Source organism: Phocoena sinus, chromosome 14, assembly GCF_008692025.1.
Source record: "Phocoena sinus isolate mPhoSin1 chromosome 14, mPhoSin1.pri, whole genome shotgun sequence".
NCBI classification, from domain to species: domain Eukaryota; kingdom Metazoa; phylum Chordata; class Mammalia; order Artiodactyla; family Phocoenidae; genus Phocoena; species Phocoena sinus.
Window position 1 is genome coordinate 4,320,577 of NC_045776.1, and position 19,700 is coordinate 4,340,276.

The window sequence follows — 19,700 nt, forward strand, 5'->3', positions numbered from 1 at the left end:
AAACACAGGTTTAGATACATCCAGTGAACGACTCCTCCTCGCCAGGGGGAAGGGAAACGTTTAAAGAGTGAGGCGCTTCTTTACCCCTGGCAAGGACGCCCTGGAGTTTTTGGCAGCCTGGGAGACGGCGGTGGGATTCAGGAGCTGCCTGGGAAGGGCGGGTGGGGGCCGCCACGACATTCCCAGACTGTCCCGGACCCCTGACTCAGGATCTCACCCCGGGAAGCGCTCGGAGGAGACCCAAGTGGGGGGATGGGGGGTCAGGGCTGCAGCCGAGGGCGCCCAGGGGTCCGAGGGGCGGGGGTCTGTAAAAGAGAGTGCAGGGCGCCGAGCAGCCGCCCGGAGAAGGGGCGAGAGCTTGTCCTCAGTGGAGCCAGGAGTCTAAACCGGGGCGAGCCTGAATCTACGCAGAGTCGGTACCAGGAAGGAGCTGGTCTTCTTGGGGAAAAGGTGCAAAAAAAAAAGTGCAAACGGTGGCGACGTGCGGCGGGCGGAGCAGGGCGTCCCGCGCGCGGACACCCACTGAACCCCGGCTGCTCGGGCGGGCGCGGGTTGTTGCCGCGGGACAACCCCCTCATCCCCGCCCCCCAGGACGGGCCGGGCGCCCACGCTGCCTCTCTCCCCGCGCCCCCTCCCCTCCGCCCGCTCTGCCTCTCCCCCGCGCCCCTCCCCCGCCGGGCCGCCGAGCCCAGACGCGAGCACCGGGCGCGGGGCGCGGGGCGCTGGGCGCGGGGCGGGTGGGCCATGGCGCGGGCGCGGGCGGCGGGCTCGCGGGGCCGGCCCGGGTGGTGCGGGCGGGGCGCGCTGCTGGTCTGCGTCGCGTGGACCGCGGGTTGGGTGCTGGCGGCCGCGCTGCTGCTCCGCGCGCACCCGGGCGTCCTCTCCGAGCGCTGCACCGACGAGAAGAGCCGGCGCATCCTGGCCGCGCTGGTAGGTGCCGCCGCCGCCGCACTGCCCCGCGCCGCGCGCCCCGGGGGCAGGACTGGGACACCTTCCGCGGGCCCCGGGAGCCGGGGACTTGAGCACAGCCGTGGACCGAGGGGAGGGGGCCCGGACACGGTGCGTGGGATGCGGTCTCCATCCCGGGAGTCCTCCGTGCGCGGGCGGGGATGTCTCCCCCCGTTTCGCCCAAATTGATCCTTTGTCCCAAGAGAGTCTTCCTGCCCGACTGCTCTCCCGCCGCCCCCAGCCCGCGCTCCTAAAGCAAGTGTTCGGGTCTGTTCCCAGTCTCCCGACTCGGACAGCGGGGCTCGGGGCGCGGGCCGCTGAGGGCTCGGGTCGGGGAGACCACGCCCCTGACCCGGACTCGCCGTTCGGTAGCTCAGCCGCTGTTCGGCGAGTCCAGCCTGGGCTGCACCTCGGCGAGCCCCATGCAGACGGCTCGTAGGGCCCCCGCCTCGCTGCGCCCCAGAGCCGCGGCTCTCCCCCGCGCGGTCTGCGGGACCCAAGACAGCGCGTGTCCTCATGAATTGATCATAACGTTGGTGAGATACACATCGATTCCCTCCATCCTATCTCTCAATCATCTATCCATTTATCTGTTCATTGTTACACTGACGTTCTATCAAGTTTTCTTTAAGTTACAAGAGCTCATTGATTTTCCTCAATAACTCCTCTAAAAATTCCTTTCACTGATAAAGACTTTTTCCCCTCTGTTTTGGGGAGACTGATTGACTAATTGTAGTATAAAATGAATAGCTTGGCCAGGATGACTATCCATGTACCAAAAATAATATAATAGTCTTTTAGATTAAAATAAAAAACGAACACTATTTTTTCATTTCTTTACCTTTGGTTAAGTGAGAGAAGGCCTAATGGAAATTAGATAGCCTAGTATAACTTAAGTCATTGCTCATCATAACTTTCCCAGCATTCCAGCTCATAAATTAAAACCAATTCTCTTTGGAGGCTGAACCAACATATCTCCTGTGGCAGCCAATCTTTTCTGTTGCCAAAAGAACAATCTGAAATACCATGTCTGTCTGTCTGCCTGAAGTTCACCTGACCGGTTCTCAATGACCTGATTTTGTGGGGAGCATCATTTGGAGGCCCCCTTTGAGGCCGCCATTTCTCACGCTCTGCTCAGGACCTGACTTTCCCTTTCTACCCTCTCCGTTCTGGATTTGCTGGCGGGAACCCCACACAGCACCGTGGCTCCCTTTCACCCAGGACACTGTGAACTAGACTGAGGTTTGAATAGGACCCCAGTCTCCACATCCTAGACTCTGCCGGGCCCTGGCGGCCACGCAGAGGCTGGCATTGTGGCACTGTGGCCTCCCAGGACTGAATCGAGCCTCTGTCTCTCAGCTCCGCCGGTCCTTTCAATTCATTCTGCCTGGCTTTTATCCTTAATAATAAAACTGGCTGTTATTTTTCTGACTGGCCTCCAGACTCTCATTAGCTTTCACTCTGAATCCCAGAGCACCAAAGGAAGAGCCACAGCTGAGCCAGAGGGAACCCCTTTCCCTTGGGCAAAGCCAAGGGAGTTGTGAACCTCTGAGCACGTTCCCGGGCCCTCACGCCAGGCAGGTGGAGAATCTGAGGATGAAGCTGAGGGGCTGGTTAGGAGCGGGGAGTCATGGGTGCTGGGGCCCCCCCGAGCCTCACCCCACCTCTGGAGGGGGCCCAGCACACTCCAGTCTCAAGAGAGAGTGTTGGAAGAGCCAACTGGATTGGTTCCAGAGTCGAGCCCAGGTCTTCCAGCTTCAGAATTTTCTGGGCAGACGGCAGCCCTCCTTTTTCCTGCGGCTTTTCAGCTCACCCCGTAATCAAGACATCTCTGTGAGGTTTCCAGAGCCCCACTTTCCCAGGGAACCGTGTCAGCAGGCTGTGCCAGGTTGACTAGCGTTGGGTCTGACCGTTCACAGGCCCGGCTTCCGGTTCTGCAGGCAGAGCGCCTCCCAGGGCGGCAGGGACGTATGCTGCGGGTGCCCGCTGAGGCTCACTCGGGGCAGGCTCTGTGCTAAGTAGTTTTACACGTATTAATTCATTTAATCTCAGCCTCTGCGGGGTACGTACTTTTACTCCTCCCATTTCACAGATGGCGAAACCGAGCCCCAGAGAGGTGAAGTAACTTGTCCCGATTCACACGGTTACTGTGTCGTGGAGCCAGGATGTGACTCTGATAGTAGAGATCCCGTGACAGAACTGGCTCCTCCAATACTGAAAACCACAAGTAACTAACAACTGGGCATACTTAACCCTGCCATAGCACATCACTTTCAAAGCATCTCAAAAAGATTCCCACAGACTCTCTGTTATTCAGAAGGTTTAAGTCCCTTCCGGGTGGTTAGGTCTTGACATGACTTAACTTGGTTGCCTACATCTGGGATTTCTTTTTAACAGGGCAGGCTTATCTTTCTTTGCTCTGATAGAAACCCAAGGTCCCAGTGGGACTACAGCATCCAGGGCACATACCCAGAGAGATTTTATAGCAGGGAATGACTCTGCTTTCCTGAGTGATTTGGCCACGTTTGTAATCTCTATCTTCTAAGCTGTCCAGGGGTCGAGAAGGCTTGCAGAGTGGCCTGGCTAATTGCTCTGAGGTTCTGCAACGCACAGCGTAACTGCTCCATGAAGGAATTCCATGTGAGATAGGAGGGCTGCTAACCGCATAGGAACTTAATTCTCCTTAAAAACAAAAACAAACACACAAAAGAAAACCCAGCCCTTGGGCATGACCTCTGAGACCCTGTCACCGGTTTCCCAGACTAGAGAGGACAGGTTTTGTTTTTGCCTGAGAACCGAGATACAAGCCAGAGAGGGAGGTTCTAAGTAACCACCACTGAGAACGCTTTCTACAAGAACTGGGGCTGCTGGGAGTGTGCGTTTGCACACAACCTCTAAGAAATATGAATTCGCTGTGAGTTTCATTGATTTTTAAAAAATGCCAGTTAACTATAATGAGACTTTATTAACTTGGTTTTTTTCCAGCTTATCTTAAAATCTGATACCTGTGGATTTTGTATGCACACACATTTGGGTACAGAAATGTAGCTGTTCAAGATGGCAGTCAGGGCCTCCTCATATCCAGAGGAAAGTGATTTTTTTTTTAAATGGAGTTAAAAGTACATTACTTCTATTGAGTTTAAAAAAATGAGCTACCTCAATAGGACATGCTGCTAAGATAATTTCACTCTTGTCTCTAACACGACGACGCTGCTTAACTAGCTTGTAAACTTGTAACCTGTAAATTTACTGGTTTTTAAAAGCCGAGCCAAGTCTTTCTCTGAGTTTAGCGAGCACAGGCATACGAAAAGATCCTACAGAACTCACTGGAGATCTGGTAACCAGAAGAGCCACAGTGGATGAATTTTACATTCTGTATCAGAAGAGCAGGGACTGATGTGCCAAAAAGGCTTCATCACAAAGGGTGACGACAAGGAACAGCTCTGCACTAACTACCCTTGCGATCTCCCGTGACAAACGAGGTAGCCGGGGCACGGAAAGTTAGGTCAGAAACCTAGGACAACACCTCCAGTAGCTGGTGGCCCGGCAGGGCTCTGGGCGCCCAGCCCCACTGCCCACCCTTCCTGATCGGCAGCTTCCCTACAAGCTGCCAGCCATCTGGAGGCATGCCTATACCTGAACATGCGGACCTTCAGAAAAACAGCCAAAGGTAACGTTCCCCTCCAAAGTCAGCAGACTATATGCCAGATTTCCTTGCAACCCCTGTTTGGAACTGCCTTCTAAATTTGCAGGGGCAAATCTCGTATGGGTTCGATTTGAATTCGATTTCATCGACGCAGTACAGTTTCGTAGAAAACACCATGCTGTGGGGAGCCAGCGGGGGCAGGGGAGGGTACGGAGGCTCACGGGGGTTATTGAATGGAACCTGGGGCAGAGGAGGCAAGAATTCCCACTGGCAGGTGGGGCGGCCTCCCAGGGAAGGTGGGTCCGACCCTTGCAGCGGGCAGCGTTCTGTCAGGTCTCCCACGACACAGTGTCATCATCCCATGTTACAGAGGTGGAAACAAGCCACAGGCCAGCGAGAGGCTGAGCCCAGAGGCAAACCCAGCTGGCCCCAAAGCCAAGCCTGGCCACGTGCCTTTCTTGCTCACACTCCCCTGTCATCTGAGGAGTCTGAAAGGCAGCCACCTCGCTCTGTGATGCCTGAGCCTGAGCCCGGCACCTGTGGCTGGATCGTGGCTCAGCTCGCACACAGTCACTGTTAGCTGGAAGGTGGCTGGGTGCGCCTGAGGCAGCTTGCCCGCGGCCACTCCTCGCCCCCAGGGTGTGGAGTGGGCTTCTGGGCCCACAGGTGGTGACAATTTCGGCCGCAGTTCCAGATGAGGAGGGTGAAGGCCCTGGGCAGTCACAGCTGACACCCTCGGCACTCCCCGCTCCGGGGCAGTGGCCCAGCCAGGGCCCATGCCCCTATCTCGCCCTCCCCATGCCTCTCCCCACGGACTAGCACAGCAGGGTTCTGAAGCTCACAGCTCAGGGCCCACCTCCTCCTTCCAAACTCGATTGTGTCATCTGCTTTTCTTTCTTTTCCAGTTCTGTTCTGTCCTTCATACAAAAACACCTTTGATTAAACTACAGATCTGATGACACTCTAAAAAGGATTATGGAATTGAATTAAACCATTTTGGATATACTCAAAGGGCTTAGGGGCTTTATAAGGCAATCAAGAAATAAATGTTGGGCTTCCCTGGTGGCGCAGTGGTGAAGAATCCGCCTGCCAGTGCAGGGGACACGGGTTCGAGCCCTGGTCCAGGAAGATCCCACATGTCACGGAGCAACTAAGCCCGTGCGCCACAACTACTGAGCCTGCGCTCTACAGCCCGCGAGCCACAACCACTGAAGCCCGCGTGCCTAGAGCCCGTGCTCCGCAGCAAGAGAAGCCACTGCAATGAGAAGCCCGTGCACTGCCACGAAGAGGAGCCCCCATTCGCCGCAACTAGAGAAAGCCGGCGCGCAGCAACAAAGACCCAACACAGCCAAAAATAAATTAATTTATAAAAAAAAAGAAAGAAAGAAATGTTGCCTTTTCTTGTCAGGCTTGTTACAGAGATGTGAAACTCTGTAAATACCAGATAAGATAGGACAAAGCTGCAGCAAGTAAAATGAACAGCCCACATTACTTCCGTCACTCACACCTTTTTTTACTCTTGGGAGTCTCAATTATTTAAACCTTGCATTCCCACCTTACCTCTAAGATTACCCTGAAAGGTCTCAGAGGAATCAGAATCAGCTGATGCTTTCTTCCGAGGCACCGTGATACGGAAGCAATTCCAAGCAGAGAGAGTCACTCAGAGGGTCCTGATCCTTTGATGCTCCTCTTATGACCCCACGCCTTGGAAAGAGGTACCAGGATGAAAGGTAAAAGGATGGCATTTGACCAAAATGGTGTTAAGTTAAATTGCAAGATGTACACAGCATCAAGTGTATTTACAACAGTTTCATGCGTGTTTATCAATACAGCTGCATTATGGTTGTCTGTTTTCCAAAGACAAAAAGCCAGCCCCAGGCAAACAGGGTGCACTCCCAGACTCCAGGATTGGGACCATCGCATGCATCTTTGGGTTTGGCAAGCGTGACATCCCCACCACCCAATACGGTGCGGTGCCGAGATCTAACGCGGCAAAGGAGAAGCAGCTTGTGGGAGGCCCTCAGCAGGAAGCTGGGGGTCAGGTCTGATGGCTTGTCTTGGTCCTTTTGGGCTGTTGTCCAGTTACTGCCTGAAACGGTCCCTGAACTTCAGATACTTGTTTTAAGAACAGGGAGTATATCTTTTTTTTTTTTTTTTTTGCGGTACGCAGGCCTCTCACTGTTGTGGCCTCTCCCGTTGTGAAGCACAGGCTCCAGACGCGCAGGCTCAGTGGCCATGGCTCATGGGCCCAGCCGCTCCGCGGCATGTGGGATCTTCCCGGACCGGGGCACGAACCCGCGTCCCCTGCATCGGCAGGCGGACTCTCAACCACTGCGCCACCAGGGAAGCCCAGTATATCTTTTTAATAAGCATTTTGGTTATATGCTTTCAACAAGTCACTGAGGGTACTTATAAAGATCCACAATTCCTTACCCAATGCTCTGTGGCCAGGCCTGTTTCAGAATTCACACTGTTTTGGGTGTTAGATAATATGCAGCATATATATATATACCTTCTATTTTGCCTATGAGGCAGCACCAGTAATCAGACAAATCCAGCTGATGAATAACTCTGCAGCGAAGTATATGCAAAGTCACAGGTCAAATACATTCAGACCATAAATAGGCTCTCATCTTTTCAGTCGGATTTGCCACTCCATGATGGTGAATGAGTCATGGAAAAACTTGTAGTTTTCAGAGCTTTTTGGATTTGGGGATTATTCACATATCCAAGCATTGGAGGTATATTTTCCGACTTGAAGGAGCTGTATATAACCTACTTGGGGTTAATAAAGCCGAGCAGCACAGAACAAGCAGAGTCTGGCCAGCATATAATTACATACCTGACCTGCCTCTGCCCACATGGGAGGAAGATGCATCTGGGGGGAAACAGGTAGAGTCAGGAAATAGGCTCAACCCCTAATAAACGTGGGTCCAGAGGTTTAGGTTTCCTGAAAGAGATAAAAAAGAAAGAGAACAGAATAATAATCCTCCCTTTCAATCGGTTTCACACTGGCATCTCCTGCTCCCCCTCTAGCAGGTCTGAAGGGCAGGGCCTGGCTGGACTGTATTCTTAGCACGGATGCTTGCAGTGTCGTGGTGGGGTCACCAGGTCCCCCATGTGGCAGGAGGGCCTAAGAGCCTGACGTTTAGGAGAAGTTCCCCATTTCAGGGTCCCTGAGTGCCTTCCTCACCACCCCCAGGAACCAAACACCCCCCACTTCTGGAATTTACCCTGCAGGGCTCTTCTTCCGCAGGCGCCCGGTGCCTGCCCTGCCAGCCACGAGGCCTCTCCTGCCTCCTGTTTCCTGCAGTGGGCTCTCCAGACCCCACAGTCCCCCAGAGCCTGCTGGCCTTATAGCCATACCACTTCCCGGCGACCACAATGGGTGCAAGGAGAGGTTCTAGAGGAAGGGCCATTCCTGGGGTCGCCGGGGACCCACCTCCCGAGGTCTGGCTGACCTGTACTTGACCGGGGGTTGAAAGCTCTCTGGGTGACCCTGACGTGAGGCCAAGAGTTGGGAACCACGGGCCTGGCCCAGCCCTTTCGCTGACAATCAAGGAAACTGAACGCAGCTGCCAAAGGCCTTTGCCAGCATCACCCACCTCAGCTGGAAGTGGGGGAGGGCAGGGACCTGCTTCCTAAGACCTGGGCCTGATGGAGAACAAACTTGAGGCGCTCTTTCAAGTCTTTTTTTTTTAACTTAAATGTATTTATTTATTTTGGCTGCGTTGGGTCTTCATTGCTGCGCACAGGCTTTCTCTAGTTGCAGCAAGCGGGCTCAGTAGTTGTGGCACACGGGCTTCAGTAGTTGCGGCTCACAGGCTTCAGTAGTTGTGGCTCGCGGACTCTAGAGTGCAGGCTTGGTAGTTGTGGCACACGGGCTTAGTTGCTCCGCGGCATGTGGGATCTTCCCGGACCAGGGCTCGAACCCGTGTCCCTTGCGTTGGCAGGCAGACACTTAAGCACTGTGCCAGCAGGGAAGCTCTCAAACCTTTGACTTCATAATTCCTCTCTGACCCGAGTAGCCTCGTGGTTCACTCCGGTGAAGATGGTCTGCACAGCTGTTAGGAGCGTGCTGGGTGCGGGGACCAGCCTTGTGTCTATTCGCTGCCCCTCCACGGTGTAACCGACTGTCCCCTTCCTTCCAGTGCCAGGACTACCGGGGCGGCACGCTCGGCGGAGACCTGTGCGAGGACCTGTGCGTGGCGGGGCAGCTACGGTACCGGCGCTGCCTGTACTACGAGCGGGGCAAGAAGGTGCTGCAGGCTGACTGGCGCGGCCGGCCCGTGGTCCTCAAGTCCAAGGAGGAAGCCTTCTCCAGCTTCCCGCCGCTCGGCCTCCTGGAAGGCCAGCCTGAGGCCGGCGGCCAAGGTTTCCCGGAGGCAGAGCTCCTCCTGCTGGCGGCCGGGGAGGTCAAGAGCGCGCTGGGCCTGGAGCTGGCCGAGGACGGCCTGGGGCGGCTGGGCCTGGGGCGGCGGGGGCCCCGGCTGCGGGGTCAGCTGGCCAGCCTGTGGGCGCTGCTGCAGCAGGAGGAGTTCGTCCTGCTCAGCCTGCTGCGGGGCCGCAGCCCGCACGCGCCGCCCGTGCTGGGCTCCTGCGGCCACTTCTACGCCGTGGAGCACCTGGCCGCGGGCAGCCCCCGCCTCCGGGCCCTCTTCCCCCTGGACGGCGCGGCACGCGGCGGCCGGGCCCAGGCGCGCGCGCTCAGCGGCGTGGCGCTCAGCTTCTTGGACATGGTCCGCCACTTCGAGCACGACTTCTCGCACCGCCTGCACCTCTGCGACGTCAAGCCCGAGAACTTTGCCATCAGGAGCGACTTCACGGTGAGTGGCTGCGGCGTGTGTTTCGCCCGTGGAGGGCAGACTTGGGTCCGGGTGGTCCTAAACGAGGGGGTTTCTGAGATTGGGGGAGACCCAGCAGCGTTATGCAGCCTTCTAGCCAGGACAGCTCCGACCTGCCAAACCTTCCGAGTGGGAATGAGAGAATTTAAAGAACAGAGGCGCCTGCCCGGTGCTGAACTGGGAGGACGGCCGCTCGCAGCCGGAGGCGTGGTCTGTCGTCCTTAAGGGCTGCTCTGTTTTCTCCAAAGCGACATCGCGTCTTAGGGCTATTTTGAAAGCAAGCAAATTGTGCAGAAAACAGTCTTCAGGAGACAAGGAGCCTCGGAGGATGAGGAGAGAGGACGGCCTTTGGGGGCTTTTGTACAAAGGCTCAGTAGGGGGACACTGTTTTCAAGGTGTCCATGCTCTAGGATGATGGGCAACTTTTTCTAATACTTTCCTCTGGAGACGTTCTAGTTTCCCTTCTGTGGGTAAGACTTCTAGAGGGACAACTGGCGTTTTGGTGCCTTACACGAGGGAGAATCCTGCCTGGGTGGACACGTCAGCCTCTGCAGGCTCTGCAGAAGGCAGGTGAATTTTATGTCCCACTCCAGGCAGTGCAGGCCTACAAAGAACGACCGAGGTGGAGAAGCAGCAGCAGGAGGCCCGGGGCTCCGGGGTGGGGTGCGGCCCTCTGTGTTTTAAAAGCAAGCCCTCCAGGTGATTCTGATGCACGCTCAGTGTGAGAACTAGCGAACCGACGGACCAGCAGGAGGGTTCCCCCTTTGGTCCGTGTTGCAGTGGGGAAGGAGCGCTGTCCTTCAGGTAACGTGTTAAGAATCGATGATTCGCGGTCATTCACTTTCTCGGGTCCCCCCTTGCGGGTCTTGAGAATCTGTCCAGCGGTTGCAAAAGAACTAGGAAAACATCTTTACTTCTTGCTCCCAAACTGTTGCCAGAAAGTGCTCTTTTCAAACAGATGACGTTTCCTGCTCTAGAGGCACACTTTTCAGTGGAGAACAAAATAATCCTCGTCAATCCGTTCTAGGCTGATGTCTGAAAATGATGCAAGTTAGGTAATTTTGTGCAGGAAAAATTTTATGATTCTCCCGATGTTATCTAAGAAAGCTCAGGCAGCTTTTTCTGTTCATTTTGTTCCTGTTCTTATTTTAGGTGCATGGAGTTATGCTTCCAGGAGCTGTAATCCATTCTACAGCACACACTAAAATTAAAAAATAAACCTGGCTCTTCCTGGGAGATGAACAGGGAACAATCAGAGCCAGAAGACAGAAGTAACAGGGAGCTGAAATTCCACCAGGGGCCCAGGGGAAGCTGGGGAGATGGCCAGGAACTATCAAAAGAAGTGTCTTGTAGCCCCCCAAATAAATTATGAAAGACAACAGACTCATTAGCACAGCCGCATATATTTCTAGTGTATTAACCGGTATAAGTAATGAAATGAGCTATTTCTTTTGTCTGAATAATAAGATAGGAAAAATTGATTAAAATGATAATTTCTGTTTGCAGAGCCTGGAGTAGTAATTAGACAAGGCTGTTAAATAGGGAAAAGTTCCCTGTTCTCTATTTTCATTATTCTCCACATATTTTGAAATAAAGTATTTTTCCCTCCTCTGTTTTACTGAATAATCCCCAAGAAGCTTTACTGCATTCTGGCATCAATCTTGAAGGAAAAAACAGAAACAACAACCTGGGAATGTGCCTCCTCACTTTGCAGAGAACTGAGATGTAAATGAACACTTTTTTGAGACGCTACCAGAGGGAGAAGGCTGATATTTTGAGGTTGATCTGTGGAGGCTTGTGAAATGCCACAGACTCCATTAGCCTCATCGAGCCTTCTAGTAGCTCTTTAATACCTTGAAGCTATACACTGCTCGATTTGGGCAGAGTCCAGGTTTTCTCAGGTTTGAGCTCATCTTTTTTTTTTTTTTAATTCAGATGGTGGAGGAACATCTGCATAATTTAGACATTATTCTTTTTCTGGTTTTGAAGTCTATTTGGGTTGACACTAGGAAGATAAATCTGAAATTCCAGCGGCTCATCACATTTTCATGCTGATAGTGGGACTTAGTTTTTGATGCTGCTGGACCAGGGTCCATATGTATCGACCCTAATTTAAGAACTTTGGCTTTGCCACTCCCTGCACTCCCCCAGCTCCCCACAGCTGGAAACCAGTCACCTCAGGTAACAGACAGCATAAACAGACGACCTACGTACTGCCCACCCCACTCTCACCATCACACCCTCCACCTGTCCCTTGAATATAGTTTTCTTTTGTTGCTTATATTCATAGGGATAGATTATCTGTGTCTCACAGCTTTTGTGTTCCTGAGCCTTGAATGTCAGAAACCAAAGTGATAAAGCAACAGAAGGGGAAACCAATTCATTTTAAAGATACTTCAGATATTCAAATTTAAATCTGAGAAGACTTTTAAAGATGAAAAGTGATACTAGTTCCACATTCTAGGCTTTCACTGGTGACCACAAAGGTCCTTTTTGCAGTTAAAGCCTTGCCATACCATCTATGCCGGTGGCTTGCATGCCCCCAGCACAACCTGGCCCCTCTTCCCTGCTGGTAGATTTCTGTGACACTTGCACCTGCAAAGGGGAACAGGGGCGGGGTGGCACTGCAGGGCTCCCTCCGTGCTGGGCCTTGGGGGTCCTCTTGAGAGGCGTGTGCTGTTTCAATTACAGGTGGTGGCTATTGACGTGGACATGGCCTTTTTTGAACCTAAAATGAGGGAAATTCTTGAGCAGAACTGCACGGGAGATGAAGACTGCAATTTCTTTGACTGTTTTTCAAAGTGTGATTTACGAGTGCAGAGGTGTGGAGCCCAGAGAACCAACAGCAACCTGCAGGTGAGCAATGCTGCTGTCCTCTCTGGGGGGGGGGGAGGACCCTGTCCTCTCTGCCGGGGGGGGACCCTATCCTCTCTGTGGGGGGGAACCCTGTCCTCTCTCGGGGGGGACCCTGTTCTCTCTGGGTGCCTCTGCCTGCCACGCTGTGACATCCCGGTGATGTAGCTGAAGGTCATCACCCTTGCCATGTCACCTGGGCTCGATGTGTCCAGTAAGGGCAGGGATGGTGGGAGACGGGGATCATTTGTTCTTAGTCGTCTACCCTGGAGGTTGTCGGCCAAGTGACCCCATGGGGCTAATGGATGGTGCTCCCAGCACAGCCTTTACTGGGTCCCCCAGAGCCATGGGGACTTGGGTAGCCCTTCTCTCTAGGTCTAGTTTCTACATCTACACACACACACACACACACACACACACACACACACACACCCAGAATGAGCACCCAGAGACTGATTCACCAAGGATAAATCTAGAAAAAGGGCAAAGCAGTCCTGAAAACTGGCCAAACCAGAGAGGGTGGGCGACACCACAGATCCGACAGGCAAGGGGTTAGGCCAGCAGGTGGTTAATAGAAGGAGAAAGTGCATGGGTCCCACATCCAGGAGACCAGTGATAAGTAGGAACGCATCCTGGCTTCCAGCTCTAGGATCCAGTCTAGAGTGAGGGAGACCCAGGTGTGGGGCTGGAGAACCCTGCACTGGGAAGACATCTCCCCTCTTCCGGCAGACGCTGTCTGCTCCCGGCCCTCACTCCAGGCCCTCAGGTGGGTGTGGATGAGCTGGGCTCACAGGTGTTGACCACAACCAGGAAGAGGTCATAGCAGGGAAGCTGGGCGCACCTCCACCACCGCTGATCTGTGCTCTAGCCTCAGCCTTCCTAGTGTTCCATTCTCCTAGCCGGTCCACTCCGCAGTCTCACCTCCACCACAGTCTGTGGAGTCTGTGTACAATCCTCCAGCCCATAAGGCCAATATAACCCCGGTGCACACCTGGTGAGGGGGCCAGAGCCTGAGGCTGAGTCACGCCGGCACAGAGGACTGACCTGGGGAGACCTGGACAGTTGTGTAGTTAACCTGGGGGTCCTGGACCAGGCCGAACAAGGCCCTGGCTCGGCAGCCTCTACAACTTAACGTGGACTCACACCCTCGGTGGGTCTGCAGCGCAATCGTTCTTCTCCAGATGTGGGAACAATATGCTTTCACTAGAGCACCAACCACCCTGTGACCTCAAACCACAAAGCGGAAACACTAACACCTGCCCTCTGCAGCATAATTGGAGACTAGGGTTGTATCCTTAATATATAAACGGCTCTTGCAGAGCCGTTAAGCGGTGAGAGGTACACACACACAAAACTGGCCAGAGAAGAACATATGACAGATACGCGGGAGCTGAAGTGCAGACGGACAGAGAACCTGGAAAATATTTAATCTTACTATTCAAAGACATGCAAGTTAAAACCCAGCGATAATAATTTTTTACCTTTAACTATTGGGAATAGTTGTTAAAATGCTATTAATTAACAGGTGAGGCTTCAGAGAAATCGAGGTAAGAGTCTGTATTGTTAACATGATTGTAAAATTCTACATCCCTCTGGAGGGTGCATGAGTGTTGGAAATACTCTCTTTAGCTGAGCAATTGCATTTGTGCACCTTTTCTGATTATTGCCTTTGAATAAAGACCTAGAAACGAAATTTCGCTTCCTTTAAGGATATGAGAAAATATGAAGCATTCATTAAGCGAAAAAATGCAGGTTACAAATCAGTATTTACCCATGATCTCATTTTCCTTAAGTAGTACGTGATTGGGAAAGAAGATATGAAAACGTCAAAAGCAATTACTTACGGATGATAGGATTACAGATAATTTTTATTTTCTTCCTTTTGCCCTATATTTTATAAATTTTCTACGGTGGTATGTATTACTTTTCTAACTTACACTTTTACTCAAAAAAAAAAAAAATCCCTGCCCTGCATCAGTTGGTTGACAGATCAAAGGAATAGAATTTTTAAAAATTGCAGAAGTATACCTAATGACATATGGGTATTCAGTGTGTTATAAAGGCAGCCTCTCAGGCCAGTGAGAGGGAAGCTGGGTTATACAGTGAGTGATGCTGGTAAAGTGGGTATTCAGGAACAACAAATGATCACATTAACTCCTGGTCCACTCCTTATATCAAACTAAACTTCAGATGGCTCAAATACTTACACCTAAAAAATGGAATCCTGAAAGTTCCAGAAAAAAACTGGGAGAAATTAAAGTACTACCCTAGAGTTCGGAAGGCCTTTCTGAGTACAGAACAAAGTTCAGAGGCTATATGAGGAACAACTGACACATTTAACAATTTTTTTAAAAATCCACATGGCAAAAACAAAACAAAGTTACAAAAAATATGAGCAAATTTAAAGGTTAAATGAGAAAATTGGCAAAATATTTGCAACTGCTCTTACAGACGAGGAGCATAGAGGACAGAGACAGCCCTTATCTGTCTGAGACTCAGAGCTGCTGAGACTCACGGCATCCCCCAGCATCGTCCTTGGCTCACAGTAACCCCACATCCCAGGGGCAGCGTCTAGTGATTGGTCAGTGGGGAGGGGGGAAATGCAAAGCCCAGCCCCCTGGCCTCTATAAGGAAAACTCTGTAGGCCATTCCAGTACCAGAAGTTTTCCTTCTCCCTTAGTTCCATGGAAAGATGGTTCCTGAGAATGCCCCTCAATAAATCCCTGCATGCAAACCTCCACCTTACAGTCTGCTCCCCAGGCAACCAATCTAAGCAGGGGGTTAATGTCCTTAATATATAAAGAGCATTTACATATCAATATGAAAAAAGTTAACAATCTGATGGAAATGTGGGCAAAGAACATCACCTTGACCACTCACTGGAAAGGAAGCACAGATACTTTCAACCTGACTGATATGAAGAGCAATACAAATTAAACCACTTTCATTCATCAGTTAACAAAAAAAGAAAGACGACGCGTGTTGTTGAGGGCATTCTTGTCATACGCTGCTATGAGAGTGTAACTCGGTACAACTTTTATGGGGTGAATCTGGCAATATCTATCAAAACAAAAAATATGCATACCCCTTGGCCCAGAAATTTCATTTCCAGAAATTTAGTCATATGCAAAATGAAAAAGATATCTGCAAGGTATGTACTGAAGCATTTTTCATAATAGCAAAAGTTAGTGAACAACCTAAATTTCCACCAATAGGGAACTAGCTAAATAATTTATGATATGCATTTGAGGTACAGCCATTAAAACAAATGGAATATCCTTATAAGGACTGATTTGGAAGGCTCTCCCTTATATTTCATTAAATGGGAACGGAAGCTACAAAACAGTGAGTGCAATATACTCCCATCCATGTAAAGTAAAAGAAAAAGGAAATGCATGTATATTTATAGACTCTCCAGAAGGACATTCAAGGGAGTGGTTGCCTCTCAGAGCCAGGAGCCGAGTGTCTGGTTATGAGGAGTGGGATGGAGACTTACAGCCTATCTTTTGGGACATTTTCCATGTTTGCCCCTGAAAATGTATTATCAACTCAAAAGAGAAATAAGATAATTTGTTTTTAAACAGAATCCTCAGTCTTGCAGAGGTTGGGAAACACAAGTCAAAATTATAGAAACAGTAGCTCTATAAAATTGAGGCATTTGTTAACTGAGTCTAATATAAAGTGTGACATAGAAAAGTGGAGCAGAATATTAATTATGCAGCGCTCCATCCAACAGGGAGGAAACCATGACGGCTGTAAAACAGACAGTGTGTTTAAATGGAGAATTTAAAGAGATCTTCAGCCTCAGTGAATTTCATACCCAAGGAGAACTAAAGGCTGTGAGATAGTGGCTTAATTTTTACTTCTCCTAAAATAAAACATCTCAAAGCCTCCTCAGAAAGAGTCTGCAGCCTTTCCCTTCCAATATACCTTTTTTTCAGTGAGCCTCAAAGTACTATCACGTTTGCATAACCCTCGTCACCAGCGTGTCCTGGGGCCCTCAGGACAATCCTGCCAGGTGGCGATGACTGTCGCCGTGACCGACCTATGGATAAGAAAGTGCGCCCTCAGGGGTGCGGTGACGGCGGGGCTGGCAGCCTTGCTGCCCAGGGTCCACTCCTTACGCAGCAGCTCCCGCCTGTGACTTTCTGCTGCAGTGTCCTCAGTCCTTTCTGAGTGTCACCCGGAGCTTCCCCCTCGGCATTTCCACCACACCCGGGGTGGCCTTTTCCCCGCTGGGCGGGTTAGGGTCCAGGAAAGGCCCTTCCAGGAGGCCCCCGGGCCTGAGCTGACCGCCCCCTCCCGCCCTCCCCCAGGTCGTCTGCGACAAGATCCTCCGCCACTGGTTCTCCTCGTCCCGCGGCAGCCCCGCCGTCTCGGCCCCGCTGCGGCGGCAGCTGCGGGCGGCGGTGCTCGAGTGCGCGGCCCCAGGGGCCCAGGGCGCGGCGCCCCGCGTGCTCGCGAAGCTGCGGCGCCTCCTCCAGGCCGCGCTGCGGGAGCTGCGGGAGGACGAGTAGCCGCGGCCCCCGCGGGGTGAGGGAGCGCGTCCGCAGCGCGGACAAGGGCCTCGGGGACGCTTACTGTGTGCGGAGGGGGCCGCCCGGCGCCGTTCGTCCCTCAGCCGCCTCCTCCCTCTGCTCTGCTTTGAGGAACCCTCCGGGCCTTGCCCGTCACCCCTTCGAAGTGACACAAGGGAGGGGGTCCCGGCGCCGGGTTCTCGGAAGGAGGCTCCGCTGTGCTGGAGCAAGAGCCCCGCCGGCGCCCTGCAGACGTCACCACGTCACAGAGCGCACCTGCGTGCGCGCACACGCGCATGCGCGAGGGTGAGTGCGCACGTGGCCGTGAAAGTTGTGCAGGTGTGTGGACGTGTGTGCACGCGTGTGTGAGCGGGTGAGGGTGTGGGCCCTGTGCGCCTCTGGGCGGGGAAGGTGCCTTCTCTGGCGTAGCCACTGGCACCGCGGGCCTCGCTAGCAGAGAAGAGTCATCTTGCTTTTGGAAATGAAAACAATAAAAAACCCAAGTCTCATCTCTGGGAACTGTAGTTTGTACTGGCAAGGGTGTGAAAGCACAGTTTACGGTGTTTTTCATTTTGAGGAATGAATGGATTTTACGGATTGTAACATCGCTTTTAGGGAGCACTTCATCTCTTATCACAGTACATCCTCCCTGGGAGCAGGGGTTGCAGGCTTGGTGAATTCAAGGCAGAGCCCGGGCCAGGTGGCCTGTGCTCAGTGCCTGTCTGTGACCCAGCGCCACTCTGCCGCTCCAGCGAAGACCAGGCCGCAGGCCCCGTGTCACCTGTTGGCAGAATTGGTTCCAGGGCGTTCCCGATGCTGCGGCTCTGCTGCGAGAGCAAACGGGAGGAAACTGCATGCTGGTCACTCCCCGGGTCGGGCACGTGGAGCCGGCCAGAGGTCTGTCCACCTTGGGGGGGACACAGCCCTAGTCCACATCTGGGGAGGGTGAGAGCTCAGCACACCACCACAGGCCACCCTCAAGGTAAACCCAGAAAGACGCCAAGAGAGGATTAGGGATTCTGTTGATGGTTTACAAACAGGAGAAGACAAATTAATCTGAAGTTTTAAAATACCACAAATTGACAAATTCCAAGTATTTCTTTTTTCCTTGCCCAAACCCCTTCTGATGCAGACAAAGAGCAATTGCCTATGTATGCTGGTTCAGCTGCACCTCCACTCACCCTGCGGAAGGACGTGTTGGGGGGTGTAGTCTAAGGCCCCCCAATTCTAACTCTGTGACTCCCCACACTCTGGTTGGAAGGACCCCTTCCCTCTCCCATCACCACTGGCATTTTCCACATGACTGAATTTCATCAACGGCCTCCTCTAATCAAATATATGAATGACCCACTCTGCCTAGCAGGCAGTAAAAATCCACATCTGTCACTTTTGTGGCAGAAATAAACTAAAACTAAAGTTTGAGCACAGGCCCTGGATTAGCAGATTCTAAAAGAAAAAGAGAATTGGCTGTGGTGTTCCCAGCAGAGGCTTGTTGCACCCGATTCGAAGTTGTGTCTGCAGTGGTGAGGGTCTTAACGAGCCTCCGGGCCCTCAGGGCAGGTTCTCTTTCTGAGCCAAAGGTTCCCACGAAGACAGTGAGAAATAGACAGCCAGGGAGGGAGACGCAGGGGCTTTGCGGTCTGTGCCCTCAAAACAGTCGTCTTTTGCATTGTGAGGGCACATGGGTCTCCTGTGGTTGCCCTGGGGTTACAGCCCTTCCTTGGCCTTTGAGCTAACCGCCCAGGCAGCAGAGCGAAAAGGTTCCTTTTCACTTCAACCAGAATGGAAACAAATGTTTCTGTTTGTCATGGAGGCTGTGCAATATGTAATTACCCAACACAATAGTGTTTTTATTATTGAAAATTGCAGTTTATTCCTTCCCCTGCGTCTGACCACCCATCTCACACACAAACACACACAGACACACACCACGCCCCTTTCCCATCCCGCCTGGAGAATTCCCTCTATGGCAGTATCTCTTAGACTGTGGTGAATTCAGTTTTTGTTTTTTGTTTTTTTTTTTCAATTTTCAAACCCTTGCAAAATAATACTTTTATATAATACAATAAACAAACACTGTATCTGTATTTAATATTTTCAATGTGACAAGTGAGATTGTTTCTTGCTTATCTGATTAAACAACCACCTTATTTGTAGGGGAAAATGTCTCCCTAAATATTTCTATGTTTTGTTTTAATAACATGCATAGTAGACAAAACACGCTCAGTGCTGTGTGGACGGGACTCGAAGAGATTATAAAGTGAGCTCAGCAAGCACGGTTTATTCCTTTTAAAGTTTTATCCAAATTACAGCAAGTAAGTGCTTTATTCATTTATAAACCCTCATCAGAAGTCAATTTTCACAATTTATCTTAATAAATTACAGTTAAAATGATCTTTTGATGAAATGATTCCAGATTTTATGCCCTGTTGGATTACAGGTGACAAACCTTAACTGCACAGAAATTGTTGGCAGCTCAGGCCACACGCTATGACCGTGTGATGCCTGAACTGTTCCACGAGGCGTGGACGACGTCAAGTGGCCACAAATGTCTCTAACCCTCCTCTCAGTTCTTATCTCCTCACAGGAAGTGAGCAGTAAGCAGTTCACAGATGTGCCACCTCCAAGAAGTCCTCTAGGCTTGCCTCCCATGGGTCTGCCCCCATGTTCGGCACCAGCCATCTGGGAACACCCAGGACAAACGCCTAGCATTTTAACTTAAATTATTGGAAGAGCAGCTATTTTAAAAACTTGATTTGGAAGCTGTTTTTTGACCAGCTGGGGTGGGAGAGTTAGGCTGGAAATTTCTGAAACCAAGGAACATAAAGAAACTGTAACATTTACTGTGCTAGTAACTGCAGTGTAGGGGAAAAACGCCACTCTGGCTCTGTA

At 51.8% G+C, this 19,700-nt stretch overlaps 1 protein-coding gene across 1 annotated transcript; it reads left to right on the plus strand.

Annotated features, from left to right (window-relative positions):
* Positions 1 to 252: 252 nt before the first annotated feature.
* On the plus strand, positions 253 to 16,808 carry DIPK1C (divergent protein kinase domain 1C). Its single transcript, XM_032603081.1, has 4 exons — positions 253 to 930; positions 8,746 to 9,420; positions 12,130 to 12,294; positions 16,608 to 16,808. Exons 1-4 carry the CDS (start codon positions 253 to 255, stop codon positions 16,806 to 16,808), a joined length of 1,719 nt encoding a protein of 572 aa, XP_032458972.1.
* Positions 16,809 to 19,700: the final 2,892 nt, after the last annotated feature.

Coding starts and splice junctions, on each gene's coding strand:
- DIPK1C (XM_032603081.1), top strand. CDS start 253: ATGGGGGGTCAGGGCTGCAGCCGAGGGCGCCCAGGGGTCCGAGGGGCG. Junction 931..8,745: donor GGCGCATCCTGGCCGCGCTG/GTAGGTGCCGCC, acceptor CCTTCCTTCCAG/TGCCAGGACTACCGGGGCGG. Junction 9,421..12,129: donor CCATCAGGAGCGACTTCACG/GTGAGTGGCTGC, acceptor TTTCAATTACAG/GTGGTGGCTATTGACGTGGA.